The sequence below is a fragment of the Nyctibius grandis genome, chromosome 1 (genome assembly GCF_013368605.1).
Source record: "Nyctibius grandis isolate bNycGra1 chromosome 1, bNycGra1.pri, whole genome shotgun sequence".
Lineage (NCBI taxonomy): Eukaryota > Metazoa > Chordata > Aves > Nyctibiiformes > Nyctibiidae > Nyctibius > Nyctibius grandis.
In genome coordinates this window covers 41994435-42015386 of record NC_090658.1, presented here as the reverse complement: position 1 = coordinate 42015386, position 20952 = coordinate 41994435, and the positions used below count along the sequence as shown (strand labels likewise).

General features: G+C 39.3%; 1 protein-coding gene across 7 annotated transcripts in view; it reads right to left on the bottom strand.

The window, feature by feature from the left end:
* Nucleotides 1–19903, bottom strand: part of RGS7 (regulator of G protein signaling 7) — a 266477-nt gene extending 246574 nt beyond the window's left edge. For 6 of the 7 annotated variants that reach the window (XM_068418846.1, XM_068418925.1, XM_068419056.1 and 3 more), the window contains exon 1: nt 19811–19888. In XM_068418846.1, the coding sequence (XP_068274947.1) occupies nt 19811–19888 (78 nt within the window). Of the gene's footprint in view, nt 1–19810 lie in introns of all 7 variants that reach the window. The other variant, XM_068418768.1, reaches the window with a different exon arrangement.
* Nucleotides 19904–20952: the final 1049 nt, after the last annotated feature.

Here is a 20952-nt window from a genome sequence, read left to right as displayed (position 1 = left end):
CATATGAGAAAGAATATACTTTAGAAACTTAAGAGCCTCCCAAACAGAACAACAGTCAAGATCTTTACGGCAACCGCAAATAAGAATAACAACCAGTTCATATATTCGATCCCTTAAATCTGCATAACAAAAGCCAAAGCTCTTTTGGTAATATATTTCCCTAAGCATGTTCTTCTCCAGCAAGATAATTTCACATAATAAAATAATATGATAGTATTGCCAAATAAAGTTTTTCATGCTGTTTGATGCGCTCTAGCCTGCACATGGAAATCCATCAATTCATCCACCAGATTAGTGCTTGCAAAAATCACATCATTTTTTGAGGACACCTGCACTGATGAGAACCACATTTGAGCACGTATTTCAAAGCAAAAAAAAAAGTTTTCAATCACCCACATAGCTTCTCTAAAATAAAAACATTTTAAAAAGCATGTACTAAAGCAATAGAAACTATTTCAAAACTTCATATAATATTGCAATCAATTTTAAAACTGGAATTCAAAGTACTTCAAAGGTGAAAGAAAATAAACATGCCTCCTTTGAGGAAGTATGGTTGAAGTTAGTCATGAAGTAATGTATCAAACATTCTCCTTACCTTTGTGTGTTTTAAAAAAAGTCTCCTTCCTTTCAAAAAGACTCCAAAAAAGACAAAATTCAGAAACTGCAAATTCCGTTTGAGGAACAGTGAATGGAAATAGATCTGGGACACTACCATACCACTTTTAAGCTGTAAGATCCAACAGTACTCTAGAAAAAAAACAATTTGTCAGGCTGTAAGATAAAAAGCATTTTTTCTCTTGCCTTCTTAGTGAAGCACAGACAATCAAAGACTGTGTTCATCTGAACTACAAAGTCTGGTAAGCACTTGGTAAGATATGAAAAAATATGGACTACCAAAACCAAAAAAGGCCCTTGCAGATTAATATTAAAATAAACTGAGAGAGTTGTTCTTGTTTAGAATTTCCATTTCTATTGCCTAAAAGTAACAAACCAAAGTTGTTGGTTGCAGTGGTTAAGAAGATATTTGGTTCCAACAGAGCTTCTATAGATACCACTTGCAATTGTTAGCTGATTTACTGAGTTGTAGCTTTCACAGCAATATTGCTTAATCAATATAAAAAACCATATATTTTTGCACTCTCACAATGGAATTGGAATTCTTAGCCTTTTAAAAAAATAGTCAGTGATGACAGACTGCACTTGGAAACACAAGAAAAGTTATGAGCAAATAAACTGCCTTTCATGTATATCACTATTCAAGAGTATCAACACTATCAGCTGAGATGCTTCAACTATTCTGGGCATCAACAACTGTGATTTTCAGGGCCTCTGATTAATACTGTAAAAGTCATTAATCCAAGAAGATGTTCAAATTATGTCCAAAATCATTCTGCTTCTGCTTTTTATTTAATAGGGTCTTTCACCTGCATTCATTTAAGATGACTGCAAAGCTCAAACTGCTGCAAAGTCAGGCATCAGTTATAAGACTTGAGTGGAAGATGGGGGTAATAATCACTTGTTTGCTAAAGGTCATGGTTTTTAATGGGGCCTCTTAGATTACACTCACCAATGGTCTCAGTCTGTACAAGTGACTATTTTTGGATCACAGCCATGGACAGAATTTCTTCTTCAGCAGATCTGACCTGTCATATTTACCTCTGTTTTACTTGTACATTGTGGTCTGCAGATTGTAGACTATGTAAGATTTATAAGACAAATCTTGTGGCTCTCTCATTACTTTAGAAAAGGCAAAAATCAGAAGCTTTAAATAAAGTCCTTCATATCTACAAGCAGACTAATTTGTCTTTTACTGTGAAAACTGTTATAAGGTAATTTTGGTAACATACCAGCAAAATTACAGCAAGTAATTACCAAAACTTATCTATATGTATCTGTAGATACACAGATTTTCTAATGGATCATTGGTTTTGTTCAGTGAACAATTCAATTACCCTAATACAAGGGGATGACAAGGTTGTGCTAATAAAATATTATTTATGTTAAAGAAGCTTGAAGGCTGTTGAAGAAAGATAGGGGTCTGTAACAGAAGCCCCCAAAATGTCAAGCAGCAGACGACAGCAGAGACTTTTGACAGTACCAGCACAGGATGATACCTGGGCTCCAGGGCTAAAAATACAAATCATATATTGTCAAATTCCTGGTAAAGGAATGCAACCTTGGGAGCTGGGTAAAACATACCATATACAGTAAAACTCAGATATAAAATGGGACTTGGAGAGCAATGAAGAAAGAGCAATACAACTGTGTTGGCAAACACAAAACAATAAATACATGCAGATCCAAGAGCAACAAGGAAGAAATACTCAGTATCAACATCGCACTCTTTCCGTCAGGATGCAGATGTCATCCTTCACCATCCTTCTAGAAGATAACTTAGCACTATTGACCCTAGGACCCTAAGGAGGCTAGAAGAGTTGAGCCTAACACCAGAGAAAGAAATAGATATTAAACAGCTTATGCATCAGTTTTAACTACACTAATATCTGGAATTAGCTATAATTGGATAATTAGGGATATACATGTGAGTGTCTATCTGTGTGGAGTATTCTAACTGGACAAATAACAACTCCGATTAGATTGCTAATACTTTAATTTGACAAAGAAAAAAATCTTGGCTCTGCATATAAGGTGCCTTTCTTTAGTCCACATAACTGCATGAGGTGTTTAGTTTGGTTCCTTGCCCAGGGAACTTGGCTAAAATTTCAGTGCAATAAAATTATGCTAATAAAAGGTTTTTATTAGATTTCCATACTGACCTGAAGCAGTGAAAATGGAATGAAAGATGTAAGAATAAATGCATGATGGCTCATAAAAAGTTTTCATGATTGCAGAAGGAAAAGCTTGGTCAGTCTCAAACTGTAATTTATCATATGCCTCTCTTGGACACAGCCAGAAACAGCACAAAACCCAACATTGCATCAGACTTAAAATCATGCACTGTCTAGGACCATGACTCAACCTCATTAGCAGACAGCCACATTCTAACAAAACAATTTAAAGTGATATTGATTCTAGTGTTATGACTCCAGAGTTGCCATTTATAACAGAAAAATCTCACAGCTTCTGAGAGGCAAAGATGTGTTTCACAAGTAATTTGGTTTAGTACCATGGATTTTAGAAGTGACATACTAAGATGCTTCTAATGTTGTTTGATAAAAGTATATGAAAAGTGGAAAAGAAACTGGACACTAATCCAAAGTGAGGAAAATATTTTATACCATTAGCAAAGCTCATCATTCCAAAGCATACAGTTCTGTTAGTAGAAGAGAGGCTTCCAAATGAAGGTAAATGAAGAGGTAAATGAAGAGAGGCTTCCAAAAAGAAATGTTGTACAGTTTTAAGAGGGGACAAATGGGAGTTGCTAGTTCAGAAGTAATACTTGTCAAAAATGTGAATATATTTGAATCTCTTCAGCATTACATGAAAAAATTACCTGGCTAAGTAATAATGGTTATTAAATGCCCAAACTTGCTGATGCAGCTCTATAGAGAACATGTACTTTTAATAGCATAGTCTTTCCTCTACATGATTATCTTCCTCTGCTCAAAGGCAAAACACAAAAGCAAGAAACTATTTAGCTGGACAGAAAAACTTAGTCATAGCTAGAATATCAGCTGCAAACATGGGTACACATATACAGTTTGGGGAACTACATTCTGCTGGTGATAGCACAGATGCCAATAATATCAGCCTTAGTGAAAAAAAAAAAAACAAAACACATGACTGCTAAGCAAAAGAAACAAATAAGCAGTTTTTTTGCAGGTCTACTCATGTTCCACAGGAATACTGTGTACAAAGCTGCATATGTTCATTCAAATTACTACTATTTAATATTAAACTCACGCTATCCATATGAATGCAATTGAAAGACTGGACTTTCTGCTTCAGCATAGTAAATGTTAGGATGTATTGTTGCGAGTTATAACTACAGTATCTGTTACAAAAATTAAAGCTTGGGGAAAATATAGTGCGGATTAATGTCACTTTAGTGACACTTGCCACAATACTTAATTCAGTGTTCTGACTGATTTAAAATTGCTGGAAAGCAAAATCTCACAAACATGGCTCCCACACACCGCCTTAGTTACAGATATCCTCTGCTCTTTTAGTGACACAAAAAAACCCCTGTATTTGGATTCCATAGAATTACATACTATTTCAAACACAGCATTTATAGGCCTTACAGAAGTGAGATTAGGCTGCAGTGTTTAGAAAGCACAAAATGCCATTCTGTCAGTAAAGGTCAGCTCTTCCACTACTCTTGCTTGTTTCAGCACGAGTTTCCCCTAGACAATTTACAGGAAATGGAAAGGAAAATAACCAAATCATTGGAAAAATTGTTACGGATGCCATCTGGTCTTCACAGATGGGCCTGTACTGTAGGTCATGTACATCTCCTTTCCCTCTGTCATCACTCATAGGAGAATTCGAAGCAGGTAAAGAAACAGAAGTAATCACACTAGAAAGTATACTACCAGCAAACCATGTGGAGATTTAGCCACTGTGTCTCCACTTAACACTCCACTGGGAGTCAAAGTTCCCCAGGCTGATGAAACCTCACTCAAAAGGAAAACAAGATCTGCTAGTCAGAAAGTCAAAGGTTAGGTCCATAATGAGTTACAGTGGAATTGTGAAAAGCAACTAGAAAAAAGGTGTATCAGAAAAACATAGCAATATTTGTTATTGCAATACTGCCATTACTATACTATACACTGTCCAAAAATATAATTAATATTATCCTCAGTGTCTTTTCATAATCCATATGAGTTATCTCCAAATTACAAATGGGAAACAGAGGCAAAAAATTACTACCATTTGTCAAACAGGACAACAGAACTATGATTCACATCCGTGTTCCCACTGCTCAGTTTTCTAAACGCAATACTTGATTTTAGGTACTGTCCTGGTTTGGACTAGAACAGAACCAATTTTCCTTTCAGTGATTTTTCCTTTCAGTTAAGTTTCTTCTAAGTAACTGCACTTTCTGAAGCTAACTACATGTTTTTCAGACAGTGTCCGCTTGTAGGATTGATAACGCTCAAAGTTTATAGTTATCACTGAGGTAACGGCATGAATGGCATGCAGAAAGGCTCTTGCTTATACTTATTCCTATAGAAACCACGGTCACTTCTAAGTTTCTTATGGTCCACAAGTGACAGGCTGTAAAAGAGTCGCACCTATAGGGAGGAGCAGACAGGACATGTGACCCAAAATTGACCAACGAAGTATTCCATCCCATACACGTCATTCTCAGTTTAAAGCTGAGGGATCACAACGGTCGCACTCTCTTCTTCTACGACCAGTGTCCAAAGAGGATTCTGTATGTTCTTCTCCCACCTTCGATCCCAATCCATGTGTTCCTGAATCCAGTTCCCACCTACCACTGAGTCCAGTTCAGGACTTCCCAGAGCCTGCCCTGCAGTGCTGGTGGTGACATGATCGTCATCAGGGGAGCTCAATCTTTGTATAAATTTGTATATATTTAATTATTTCTATTATTATTATTACACTCTTTTTCATTGTTATCATTTATTAAAACTGTTTTAACTTTCCAACCCATAAGTCTCTCTCCCTTTTCTCTTTTCCTTCCCCTTCTGGGGGGAAGGAAGGGTTAATAGAGAGCGTCTGCCATCCATTTAATAGCCAGCCCAGCTTTAAACCTTGACAGATACTCTCTTTGCTCTTAAGCAAACCACATTCTGGTAATATTACAAGAATTCTCCAGCCATGAGGAATTTACAGTTTTTACAGCACTGCACAAATGAAGAGTTTCTGCGGTTCCAATGCTCCCACTCAGAGAAGTGGAGAGGGGTTGTTTATTTATAAGATAAATGCTGTTTCACATACTATTTAAAATAATACCTATCTCGTACTTACCTGCATCCTAAGGAGTTAAATACAAAGTGCCTGTATGCCTTTCAGCTTGCTTGATATGGAGTGATTTATTCAAAACCATTCAGCAGCACAACCTAGACTTAATGTTCCTTCTCTCACACTCAGAGTCTCTCTCTGCATGATCACATTCAGTCTTAAAGGGAGGCAATCAGCTGAGATCTGACAGATTAGAAGAGTGATATAACAGACCACTCATCACAAATCATCCTACCATTAGCAAAAAGTATGGCTACTATTGCATTTCAGTATAATGTGCTATCTGCCACTGCTTTTCCACTATGTTCTAATGCAGATTATATCCTCAAGACACCACCCATCTCTTCCTTCAGGAAAAAGGTGTTATGCTGGCTAATGACTATTATCTCATTTATTCTCACTTGTCAGAAGTCATTCACTGCATTAACAGTTAATGTTACAATTGATATGTCAATTATGAAAACTTATTTAGCTTGTAGAAGGGCAATTGATTCAAAAGTCATCATGACATTTACTTGCTTTGAAGGGGAAATAGAAAATATAAACAAAACACAAGGTTTCATCTAATTCATTCTACAATATAGCCTACACAGAATCATAGAACCATTTAGGTTCAAAAAGACCTTTAAGATTACCAAGTCCAACCGTAAACCTAACACTGCCAAGTCCACTATTCCAGTGGAAAAAAGGTGGAATTCACACCTCTAGCATGCTACCAGCAGGACACCAACGCGTAAGAACTTCTGTAGCATTGCACTGACACAGCAACCACATGGTACTACTTTTTAAGGAATTAACCTTAATAACCCAAGTGAGAACAGCAGTTACTCTGCACTTAGGGCCACATAGTCAGCCTCTTCTGACTAGTCTCCCCAAATGACTTCGCCAGCTCTTGCTTTATACTTATAGATTTTAAATTTTATTCACAGAAATTATCTTTTCGGTTTGCCAACAGAATGCTAAGTCCAGTAGCCTCCTGTATGTAACAGGAGTGCAGACAACAAACAGCAGTGTTTAGACTGGCCGATGAACACATGATGACAGTAGAGGCTTCTCACCCTGGAAACTGAAGAACAAGCATCAATGAATTAAAATCACCAACAAAAGACTTAACAATTCGACCAGGACACCAACATCAACACCTAGCATGGAAGACACTGTCTATGAGACCAGTATTCATTCCTTCCTCAAGAGGATCCCTCTCAGCGTCCCTGCGGGATGTTTGCTCTCTACCCCAGGGGAAGAGTCCCACCTAGCGAAGCAGTGGCACCATTTCCAGAAGCACCCGCACAATCCTGGTGGTCTCGTTCAGCCCTGCTTACCTTGCCATATTTGCCAGACAGATCGAATAGTACCACTTGGTGGCACAGCTCACATGAAGACAAACACATTCCAAGTGACAGAATGATGTGATGCTAAATATTTTTCTTTCAGTGCCACACATGCAGTGTTTTGTCCTTGAACCTACTCCATGTCCTTTAATATTGCCAAGAGTGACCAAGAATAAGCCCCATAAAATGATCTGCTTAAAGAAACTATTTCACAGGACACAAAAGGTAGAATTCCTGTGTGAAGGGAAAGCAAGAAGTATAGCTCTTAAACACATTATAAAAAAAAAAAAAAAAAAAAAAAAAAAAGGATGGCAAGTCAAAGTCCTGTGCTAACATCCTTCCAGACAACATAAACTGACATCTCAGCATCTGTGTTTGTCCTCATTTAAATAACAGATATCTGTGAGTTGGAAGGAAAGGTAGAACCTTCAGAGGCAACCCACAGTTACATGTTTATAGCTGTACAATATGTCTTATTTTCCGCAGCTTGAAGTGAGAGCTCATAAACAATGGAATACAGAACTAGAAAGGATTGTCAAGTCCAGTGTCCTGGAATCAAAGTTACCCCTCAATTTTTAGACAGAAAAAAGACGTAAACCAAAAGAATCCCAGAGACAATAGCATTGGCTATGGCCTGCCTGTCCAAATATGTACCAAAGTTTCTGTTAAAAGGTTAATGGCATGACAGCTACAGATACATCAACAGAGATAAATACAGACACAACTATATAAACAGAACATGTCCACACACTTTTCTTCTGAATGTACCTCAAAATGAGATACAAACACTACCTCAATATAAGAACAGACAGTGTGTTTAGTAAACAGCTGAACATGAACTTCAACATCCAAAAGTAATGCTATAGAAGTGGAGCTGATGGTAGAGAAAGCAAGATCAGAACTACTTTTTTCCACTATAAATGAACCTAAGTGCTTCAGGACACAACTGTCTGTAGAACAGAATAGTTGCTTAAACTTTGAAAAGATTTTCCTGTAGCAGAGATACTATTCTCGTCCTACAGGTTTTTAAGCAATGAGCACAGATAAAGCACTATATCATTTATCCCTGTTTTAAACAAGCCAAAGGTATTTCTCCTCTCTCTTGGAAACCAAACCAATGCACTGGCTATACCGGGCATTAGTATGGCGGCTCTTCTCTGATGGACACTGCTGTTCCCGCCAGACCACAGAGGCCAGAATCTAAATATTTCATTCAGGTAGTGTGATGATTCCACAGAGTAATAGATATGATTTATGAAAAGGTACTAAAAACCTTTAGCTCCTAGTGACTTGAATGAGATTTGTGGTTGCTTAGTAACTCTTAAAAAAAACGAGACATTTGAAAGCTAGTAATACTGTGAGCAGCTGGGTGGAACTCTTGTTTATAAAGTACTCTCATTGTCTAAAACTGCATTCATATGACCATAGTATTTTACCATCTAATGTAGTACTTTGATAAATTTAAGGTACTCTGTACAAAGTAAACAGTTGATCTTCACAGAATTTCACCAAGATGAGTTTAATTATACTGCAGACCACCTATTTTACAGATGACACAGCCAAAATAAACTACTCAAGCCATACAGTAATCTTAGTATAGCCCCGTATGATAGCATTATTCATACACTAAGTTTTCCATTTGCTACTAAGAAGCCTTCCTGTTTTACAATTTTGAACTTATTCTTCAGATGACACTTAAATGCCTGCAGCACTAAACACGCCAACATCAGGAATTTTGTGGTACAGCCATGAAATGTTCCATATTTTCTGATCCATACCGACAAAAGTGCACAACATAACGTGAATTCTCATCACAAAACACCTGCCTCAAGTCTGTGTAATTTTGAGGGTTTATTATTAAGGTTTGTCATTCTTCTTGTTGATATTGATTCTGTATCAAATGTAATTGCATGGCTCCTGCTGATATAAAGAGATGCCGTGAATCTACATCTGAGGGCAGAATCTAGCTCACAGAAGATAAATACCTCTTACAGTGTGTAGTTCAGAGAAGTGTAGGTGTTAAGAGGTACTAATATGTCTTTCTTTCAAAAGGCATTCAGTAAACTGCTTACTCATCCTGCTATAAAAGTAGATCAGAAAAACCGTGGTTTTCCACCAGAATTTAGGGCGCTTTTAAATAACAGCTATTCGAAATACTTTGGTGCAATTCATTTTTACAATGTGGAAGACAAAGTACAATAGTGGTATATCATATACATGAGATATTGTCAAAAACTGTTATATATTTAAATGCCCTGTAATAGAAGCTTTCTCTTCATGTTTATTCAATTATGATCAATTATGAATCAATAATCAGATTACAATAAAAGTGGGCCTGGCTGGCATAATATTCCTTCCAAAATAAATTCCATGGGGGCTGTATGTTTATTTTCTTTTTTTACAGTGGATTGTTATTTAATCAACAATGAAGAAAGGCCATAAAAACATAATGGCCACAAAAGTGAAATGCCACTAAGATTCCTGACCCCACAGAATCTATCATGAAAGCAGACCCACCCCACTGCCACTGCTTGTCCCATGGCACCAGGACTCTGCACTGCTGAGAGGATATTCACAACTGCCAATCTGTTTGATAGATTAGACTACTGAAATGTCATATGTGCATATGCATGTACATACACGTACGCTCACATTATACAAGCATCTACGTCATCAAGAATAACTGGAACAGAAAAAAAAAAAAAAAAAAAAAAAATCCTTTGGTGTTCCAGGGAGCAATTTTCACTTTCAGCTACATAATCCTTGTACATCTGAACTGCATTGTGAAGAGATCCTCTGTGCTTGCTATTCCTTCCTCTGTGGCACAATCCTTCCTCCCTAGAACTTCACACTGTGTTAGTCAAACAGGATTCAGCACAGGCCAAAGGAAGAAGAAAGCAAACTCAAAACTCCAGCAGAAGTGATGCAGAAGAGTTAACAGAGCTTCAAAATTCCCATTTTACCTAGTTTCGGTAAAATCGGTACAAGAAGGCCAGGAGAATGATGATTTCACTGTGATGGATAAACTTCTATCTGGATGGTCCTTGGGGTCTATTCAGCTCTTGCTTAAGGTTTTTCAGAATTAAACCAGCACGTCTTTGATATGAATACAACACGGTAAATTCTTACAGACCTCCTCAAAAGGATTTCTCATCTGAATGACAGTTTGGATCTAATACATTTCAAATTTCATTTAATGGCTATCAAAGATGTCCTCAATTGAGAAGAAAGAGCACAATAAAAATCTTGAAAAATAGGCATCTTCATTGGAAAAATATGGATAAAATCTACATTACGGTGGCATCTCTCCAGTTCCTATTCATCAGCAATAAACTTTTAGCCAGAAGTATATTTGAAGGAAGAGCAGGTAACAACAGTAAGAAAAAGCAAGAGTGATGTCTCTGGCTTTTGATGCCCTGACCACCTTCACAGAGAAAGCAGCTTCTGAAACTCAGCCCATAAAGCTGTCTTCTCAGAGATACACAGAGCATTACAAACAAGTTGAGAGAGATCCGCAGCAGCATCTGACGAAGGAAGCTTTCAAACATAGATATACACACACGAGCACAAACTAGGCCCCAAATTTTAGGAGGCTAAAGAGTCCAAATGCCAAGCTCCCATCCCTGTCAGTTAAGAAGTCTGTATGTTATCTAGTAAGAGCTTCACTGACAGTTACAATGGCTTTATGAGATGCTCCTATACCTGTTCCTACAGCTTTGTTTCTTGGCCAGCCCGCTCTCCTGCACTAACTCCAGGCTTATCTCACTCTCCAGATGAAGCTACAGTTCCCAACTCTGCTTCTCAGACAGTTCAGCTCCAAGGACTAATGTCCCTTGTGGCTTCCCAGCCAACCTCATTCCTGCTATATCTATTTCAGTTACTCTTATAACTAACACTTACTTTAATAACTAGGCTCAACCTTTTTATCTCCCAACTTTTTTTTTATAGCTGGTGGCAATCAAGACCAAACACAGAATTCTCGTCTGATCCCTTCACCATGGAAAATCGCACAGGTACTTTTTCTTCACTGCACCATCATGTCAAAGTTTCATATGAAGATGTTTTCCTAAAGTGGTCAATCTCCTCCTCCTACTAATCCCATATTCCCTTACTCATTTTTGTAAGGTTCATAATACCACTATTAAAATCCAGATTTTTCCTGCCTTGATCAAAGTCGAAAAAAGGTATCCTCTTATATTTCCAACTTCCCCCTACTACTGCAATCTGTTTCTGTTAAAAAAAAAAAAAAAAGACAGACATAATGGACGCCATTCCAGGCAGTATTTTTCAAGCTCAGTCCTAATGGCTCCTTCTTCTGTAGAAAAGAGTTTGCTCTATTTTATCAAAAAAAAAAAAAAGGATTTTTAGCTTTTCCATTGCTCTGACATGTCACTTTCATGCCTCAGTTTCCCCATCTGTAACACAGAAAATAATTATATGCGTCTCTTTTGTAAAAGCTTTATTTTTTTAGAGATATAGTTGAAAACCAGCTATTGTTCACACACTGCAATTATATATCTTCAGTCTTTACCTTTCCCCAACACTTTGTCTGAAATGTTTTATAGCGTGTAAAAAACAATTACATATATTCTACTGGAGACTTTATTTTTTCTAGGCTTGACCTGGGATTTAGATTTGCAGATGAACTTCATAAGCTCAATTTCTTCTCTTTTAGCAGCTTTTACAGACTGAATTGAAGAATCACAGAATCACAGAATCACAGAATCACAGAATGTTAGGGATTGGAAGGGACCTCGAAAGATCATCTAGTCCAATCCCCCTGCCGGAGCAGGATTGCCTAGACCATATCACACAGGAACGCGTCCAGGCGGGTTTTGAATGTCTCCAGAGAAGGAGACTCCACAACCTCTCTGTGCAGCCTGTTCCAGTGTTCGGTCACCCTCACCGTAAAGAAGTTTTTCCTCATATTTAAGTGGAACCTCCTGTGTTCCAGCTTGCACCCATTGCCCCTTGTCCTGTCAAGGGATGTCACTGAGAAGAGCCTGGCTCCATCCTCTTGACACTTGCCCTTTACATATTTATAAACATTAATGAGGTCACCCCTCAGTCTCCTCTTCTCTAAGCTAAAGAGACCCAGCTCCCTCAGCCTCTCCTCATAAGGGAGATGTTCCACTCCCTTAATCATCTTCGTGGCTCTGCACTGGACTCTCTCTAGCAGTTCCCTGTCCTTCTTGAACTGAGGGGCCCAGAACTGGACACAATACTCCAGATGCGGCCTCACCAGGGCAGAGTAGAGGGGGAGGAGAACCTCTCTCGACCTGCTGACCACACCCCTTCTAATACACCCCAGGATGCCATTGGCCTTCTTGGCCACAAGGGCACACTGCTGGCTCATGGTCATCCTGCTGTCCACTAGGACCCCCAGGTCCCTTTCCCCTACGCTGCTCTCCAACAGCTCTGCCCCCAACTTGTACTGGTACATGGGGTTGTTCTTGCCCAGATGCAGGACTCTACACTTGCCCTTGTTATATTTCATTAAGTTTCTCCCCGCCCAACTCTCCAGCCTGTCCAGGTCTCTCTGAATGGCTGCGCAGCCTTCTGGCACATCAGCCACTCCTCCCAGTTTTGTGTCATCAGCGAACTTGCTGACAGCGCACTCTAATCCCTCATCCAAGTCATTAATGAATATATTGAATAGAACTGGTCCCAGAACCGATCCTTGAGGGACTCCGCTAGACACAGACCTCCAACTGGACTCTGTCCCACTGACCACTACTCTCTGGCTTCTTTCCTTCAGCCAGTTCACAATCCACCTCACTACCCGATCATCCAGACCACACTTCCTCAGTTTAGCTGCGAGGATGCTGTGGGAGACCGTGTCAAACGCTTTACTGAAATCGAGATAGACCACATCCACAGCTTTACCATCATCTATCCACCGGGTAACATCCTCATAAAAGGCTATCAAGTTGGTTGAGCAAGACTTCCCGTTGGTGAAGCCATGCTGAGTGCCCCTAATGATCCCCCTGTCCTTGATGTGCCTAGAGACAGCACCAAGAACAAGTTGCTCCATCACCTTTCCGGGGATGGAGGTGAGGCTGACTGGTCTATAGTTACCTGGGTCCTCCTTCTTGCCCTTTTTGAAGACTGGAGTGACATTCGCTTTCCTCCAGTCCTCAGGCACCTCTCCCGTTGCCCACGACTTAGCAAAGATGATGGAGAGTGGCCTAGCAATGACTTCCGCCAGCTCCCTCAGCACCCGCGGGTGCATCCCATCAGGGCCCATGGATTTATGGACGTCCAGATTGCTTAATTGGTCCCTGACCCAGCCCTCATCAACCAAGACAGATTCCTCCTCTATCCTGACTTCTTCTGGGGCCACAGGGGTCCGGGGCTCCTCAGGACAGCCTCCAGCAGTATAGACAGAGGCAAAGAAGGCATTCAGTAACTCCGCCTTCTTTTTATCCTCTGTCTCCAGGACCCCCACCTCATTCATCAGTGGGCCTACATTGCCTCTAGTGTTGGCTTTACCTGCAATGTATTTGAAGAAGCCCTTTCTGTTGTCCTTGACCTCTCTTGCAAGGTTTAATTCCAAGGAGGCCTTAGCTTTCCTAGTTGCCTCCCTACATCCTCTGACAACAGACTTATATTCCTCCCAAGTGGCCAGCCCCTCCTTCCACGATCTGTACACCCTCTTCTTCCACTTGAGTTTGCCCAGCAGTTCCCTGTTCAACCATGCAGGTCTCCTGGTACCCTTCCTTGACTTCCTACCTGGAAGCTGGTGTAGTGCTTCCTATACTAAAAATTACAACTATGCTTCAGTTGGTTTGTGATTTCTGAATTGGGAAAATAGCCACAATTTAATAAGTTGTATTTACATGCAAGTATTTTAATGTGGCCTCATTATAGTTCATATCGGCTTTGGTGGGAATCTGTCAAATGTTATCATATGATAGAGGTTACTCTAAAAATTCCTGCAGTCCACAAAGCATGTTGTAAGTCTGAAGTAAAAGAAAAAAAACCTGAAAACTCTAAAACAAACACTTTCTGACTCCGTATTGCACGTCACTATCAATAGCATCATTGTTTCCATAGCTACAAATGTAGACTGCTTCAAAGGAAAGAAGCAGAGAAACTGAAAATGACAATGCACAATCAAAACAGGCACATACAGTTTTCAGACAGCACGTGTGGGATGGACAAAGGAAGTAATATGGTGGCAGAGAATTCTGTGAGGTTTTTGCATTTGACAGTAATGCCAGTGATCAGGGCACATCAAGCTCAGAACAGTAACCAGCAGTAAACCTCTCACTGCAATATCACTTGATACATTTCTACACCTAGTGGAAGGAAGGGGAGAACTGAAAGGATGGAAAATACCAGCAGGAATCACCAAAGCAAATACACAGGGCAGGTGTCCTTCTTGCAGATCTAGCATCCTGCAGACTCAGACAGACATATATTTAACCAGGTTTCCTTGGCAATTTCAGTGGTTCTGTATAGTTATAAAGACAATCAAATCCTTTATACTGCACTTATCACAAACGATGCCAAAACATCCATGCTACACCTAGTACTAACAATAACCATTCCAGGAGAGGATACAGCATCAAAGTGAATCACTGCACAGGGGGTAGATACAAAACATGAGGGTGAGAGTGTACAGGGAAACATGCAGTCTCACCACATGAAAGGCAGTCGACAGCATCTAGCAACTGTTCTATCTTTCAGTATTAAGTTCCTGCCCTCTAAATATTACCTATGTAATAGCTTACTTCACTATCAACCAACTACTCCGGAACTATGAGACAACATCCTCATCACAGTCATACTAGATAAGGAGGTAAATTCTGTTCTTCCTACAGCTGAAGTTCCTGAGGTCCACAAATGTGGACCTTTCACCATCAATTCTATAATGATGAGCATTGGAATAAAACCAAGATTCGCATTCAAGATTCGCAACAGTACCACTCTTCTTCTTGGAAGAAGAAACTGCATAATGTACAGGTATACTGCAATTTAATTTAAAAAAAAAAAACAAAAAACAAAAAACAAAAATACTTATCTCAAGTACCTTAGAGTACCCCTGGCATTTCTGATGCAATAACAAACTCAGTAGTTTACACTGGGAGCAAGATGCCTCCACAGGTTGTGATGGCATATTCAGAAATGCATAGTATCAGACTAATTCTTCCCTTATCAAAATGAGCGACAGCACTTAGAAAAATCCCACCTACCATGTCCTTCCTTAGTCTCACAGCCTCTAAGGAATACGGTTATCTGTGATATCATTTTCTTCCAACAACTTTTTTTTAAGGAAGCAGTTGATAAAAGCCACATGAGAACACAGCATTATCTGCACACTACACTGGAAGTCATCTCTGGTACAAGCAGAGGAGAGGAGAATCGTTATTAGATGATGGCAGTCATTATTTCCTCAAATGTTGTCACCACATGGCTATTGCTCCTTTACAACAACATTTGCTAAGTATCATGCTTTGGAGGCATAGTTTCTATGAAGAATATCAGATCACGGTAAACTAAGAAGTAGCTTGAGATTACAAAATCAGCACTTGCTGTACATGAGTACTGACATATGTGACCTTCAACAATTGTCACAAGAACAGAACAAACACCTCATTATCTTCATTACAGCACTGAAAGCCCCAACTGTTAGTAATTCTAATCAGCTTTGGCAAAAGCTCTCTTAACACTCGGGGCAGTGAGGAAGGTAGAGAATCAAAGTCTCCGTCACAAGAATATTACTATTCAGACAAGTCTAATCTTATTGCTACAAAACAAAGCTATCATCTCTCAAATGAAGCTAGTTCAGACAGCAATACAATAACCATTAAACTTACTAATTAGAACTCCTAATCCTTGCAGCATATGTTTGACTAAAAAAGTAAGCAAAGCACAGACCAGAAAGACAAACAAAGGTTTAGCAGGACCAACAGTAGGTCTAAAATGGAAGTTCCTCAAAGACAACTCTTATTCTTTTAATCATTTGTGCCATGCATGAGATTTGAAAAAAAAAAAAAAAAAGGCAGGTCAGGCTCTGAAACTTGGAAAAGCTGCACAATACAGGCCTTATATTACATATCAAGTTTCTTCTTTAAGACCTAGCTTGCAGCAGTGAGTTAGTGTTGCTGAAATCAGATATTTCTGTATGAGCAACTTGTGATGTTAAAATACTATGGATTCTAGTGTCTTACCTCCTTTAATTGCTGACTGGAATGGACTCTGTTGGAGAGAAAGGGAAAGCAGGGGTTTTACATTTTTCATGTTTGCTTCAGGCTACTAGCAGAAAAATTCATGACTTTTTCTAAGGTATGTCAATACCAACGATGTGTCACATGTCGTTACTTTATAATTAGGCTGATAGCCAAAAAGAATAATGCAGCTGACATTCTATTAAAATAAAAAGTATTCCCCAAGGCATAAAAACACTGACACGAACATCTTAAAAGGCAGTGTAAAAATGATATAAGAAACTATTTATCTGTGCTGCTGTCTTTTCCATCGCAGATTCAAATAAGTAATTCTAAGTTATGTATGCATTGAATATTTAATTATCCTATACTGATTTTAAAAAATATTTCATATCTGAAAGCAAAATGCAATGAAACGCTTCTTGGTCTATGAATATAAACTACTATGAGAATAACAGGCTATCTACACTCTGTATGACTCTAGATTACAATTTGATAATCCATCTTTCTTCGATTGTTCAAGTAAGTAACTAATCGCAAACCAAATACATTTAAAAAAAATAGAAAACCAGCCTTTTTGTCAAGAGTTTGTAATTTACTTAAAGTGCAATAATGATTCTATAATGAGTCAAGCCTTAGAGTACTGAATTTGTAAACACCAGGACTTCATTCTGTAAAGAATTTTCTGTAAAATGCTCCCGACAATCAGGATTTAGGAAACCCAGGGCTGCAACTCCACATAGTTTAGAATGTGCTTAGTTCAGATTGCATCTGAAAGTTAGACAGACTAGCAGAATTACCAGATTACAAAATCATGGTTTATAGACAAAATAACGTCTTCACTCAGCATGGCCAAATTTTAGCTCTTTGTTAACGTAAGTAGTAAGAGATGTCCCATCTATTCCTTGCAGGTATACATATCACAAAACGTGTGCTATTCCATGTGGTGATGTTGTATAAACTACTGGAAGAAAGCATTTCCACATTTGTGGATTTCAGCAATGTTATTCAAAATACAAGACTTCAGTTTCCTTCTGAAGCCAGCCAATAGCACATTTACATTTTTTTCCTAACAACTATTAATACTTCTCCAGCTGGCCAAAAAAAGAGTCCTTCATGAAGCTGGCGGATCTAGTTCTTCGTTCACTCTGCACAGTGCTTTCATTTCCCACACAATGACAGAGAAGTATTGTGTTTTCAAATTAATTACAAGGAATCCTGTGATTTAGTTGCTATTAAAGAATTATATTCAGAGATGATATATTCTGAAGTGATTTCCACCTAACTATCCTCCTCTTATGTTCTAGACACAGAATTTATAACACATTTGATTACAGCTACATCATACTGCAGAAAAAGCCAGGTGACTTTTTAAAAAGTTGTCTTATTATTTTGTTGCCTATTCCTTGTGTACTGCCAAAGGAAGGACTACTTAGTTTTCTCTCTGTACTCTAACACCAGTATGAACAGTCTTAAATCATCCATTTGATTCACCACGCTACAAAAATAAGTTGACACGAAGGGAAGGACCACTGCTACACTGGAAGACACAAACTGATATCATCCCATTACCGCTGATTTACAGAGAACTGAAAAGGTGTTTGATGCTTTGATTCTGCTGAGCATACACCTGAGGTTTTGTGTCCTATCCTCACTCCCCATTTTCACATTTCCCCTGCATCACCAGGATTCTTGTCACTTGCCTTGGCAGTTCCCTTTCAATCTGGAGTTTGCTCGGAAACAATGTTAAGTTTTGGCACGAGGTCATAATAAATATAATGGGTCACAAGCTTGATCAGTTCCTCAGGCAAAGTCACCACGGGAGAAGAGAAACAGTTTCTCTGCGTTCCCCCTCTATGTACGAAATAAGCTGAGTAAAGGCTTCTTTCTCAGCGTGGAAGTATATGACAAATGTGGAAAGATTCTGTTTAGAAAGATCAAAAACCTATAAAGAACAATATAAGCGTTGGTATATTGCTTTTAATATATGCAGCACATTTTCACATATAAACTCATGCATATGATTGCATTTTGAAACACACTTGTGGTGTTAATGGCAAGGTAACCCTGTATTTTTCTAGATGTACATTCTTACGTAGATGGATAACTAAGGTTATGTTCATAAATTCATTCACTTATGTAAAAAGTCTAATTTTTCAAAATAGAAAATATGACCAACTAACTGAAATCAGCAACATATTTGAAAATAGGAAGAGAAAAAAACATATATCAGACTTCAATTTGAGACCATTTTTTAATTTCTGGGAAAAGAACACTTACCACAGTTAATGATGATGCCTCAGTTCACCTCAAAGAATAAACTGAGTATGTATCAGAAGCTTTCTACTACAGTTAACTTGCAAAAAGAAAAGTCAATGCCTCTAACAAAGTAAAAATATTGATTTTTTTCCACCTGATAAAAACAACCACAAACAAGTTAGAAAGCACTGTTTTAAGAATAAACAAGTAGTTGCATAATTACGTATTTCAGTTTGCGACAGCAAAGTTCTTTTCTCCATTATTATTAGAATTTATTTTGTTATTCTTTTTTGACAATTAAAGCTTTATAAAAAAAAAAATGTATAGAGACATCTCAAAATTCCAAGCATTTACTGTCACTTAAATGAAAGTACAGTGGCTAAATAAGCCCCACTACTGGAGTTCATAGTCCGGAAATTTGTATATTGATGCTATTAGAATAACTACATTAGAAATCCTTCCCAGAGAGAATCCCTAGAGTGTGTGTGTTTGCTTTTTTTAAGTTGTGGCAATTGTAGATAAGTAATCAGTTTTTCCCCTCATATAAAACAAGTTAATGGTTCTGACTTTTCCTGCACTCTGAAAATCTTTGCCCAGAGACAAAAATACAAAATATACAGTTAATATTTAGCTTTAAAATATATTAATTCATTTTACAAATAGATTTTACAAGTGAACACTTGAATTCAAAACATGTTCCAATCTCCAGCACATCACCACCATCACATATCATATGTGTCAATGCAGAAAGCGAATGAAATACATGAAGTATTTCAAAATGAAAACCAACTGCTTCTGAGCATGATGCAAAGTTGAAATGTGTGCATATTTTACCATTTACAACAACAGATCCAGTCATTTCTCAAAACAGGAGTCACTAGTAGTCCCCTGGATATAGACCTACTTTGCACATGCCATTTAAACTGCACTAGGCAGTACAAATGGCAACAGACACAAAACATTCCAAATTAGCAGCAGGTGATCATGTTCTGAAATCAAACTGCTCCATTCAACGCAAAGCACAGCAGCAGCATCTATTAATGAAGTTGAAGAGAAACAGCAAAAATAACGGCCTCATTTGCTAGGCAAAAGAGTCCAGGACTTCACCAGTTCCTGAAGTCCCTCTCTCAGCTTTTGAAAAACACTAAGGCTTACCTTTCTGTACACCAGCATGTTTGGGGATTCATCAGCCACCCCATTGCTGCTTTGCCCATAATTATTTCCTTGTGCCATGTCCCACAAATTTGATCCGCTTTTGAATGTTGCACTGTAAAAGGTAAAAGTGGTTTTAGTAAGACATTGCCTCAGGTTTCCTTCCTTCCCTGATGATTAATGGACCTGACTTTCTACTGACATGTTATCAGAATCAGTGTATGCTCTTACTCCAACAGATATTTACATTCGAGCAAAGCTGCTAATTCACCATTTACTCTCATTACTCTCCTTTGCCTATAAATAACAAATGTTAATATGTTAATCTAATTTAGACATTAATAAATTGTCACTCTGAATAGCTCCCTGACATACCACTAACCACCATATCACACAGACGCCTCCTCCCAAAGCGCTCCCTCCTCCCCTGCACAGGCTTCACCAAGGGATACTCTGCGCCTTCCAGACCACAGTTTTGGGAGGACTGACTCGGCCCACGACCGTGTATTCAGCAGAGCCCTTTTCTCACCGCTCGGGCCATAGCAACTTTCACAACCCTCAAACGCACAAAAGGCAAACCAGACGCTTTAACCTTCTCTTTAATTCACCAGCAAGTGTGTGCTCTTACACAGATGCCGAGGGAGGGAAGCAGGTGACGGGGGGGAAGGAAGAAACAAGCCGGTAAACCTTTCCGGTTGCTTTCACCTACTTTCATCGCACTTCACTGCAAAACACCGGCTCTGCCGCCAGCCCCGTCTCCTCCCCACCCTCCCCCCGGTCACACGGGAGCCGCACTAAGCAAGAGCTCAGATCATGCCGTAGCTCCGGCTTTGCACGCAGGTGTAAGAACGTGCTCCATCTACAGACCACAGCGGCGGCTGCGGAGAGTCCGGAGGGATGAGCTCTACTCCAAACACGCACCCCCAAAGCCCTCCCCTGCCCCCCGGACCTCTCGCGGGCGGGCTTCACTGCACCTCGTCCACAGCACCGGCTCGCCCGGCCCTGCCCCCGAAGTGCCCGTCCGCGGGTGCGCGCCTCTCGGCAGCAAATTGCCAGGAGAACCGGCTCGCCCGGAGGGAGCCCGGCGCGGCGCCCGCGCTTTCAGCACCGCGGACAGCGGCACCGCCCGGGGCGGCTGACGGCGG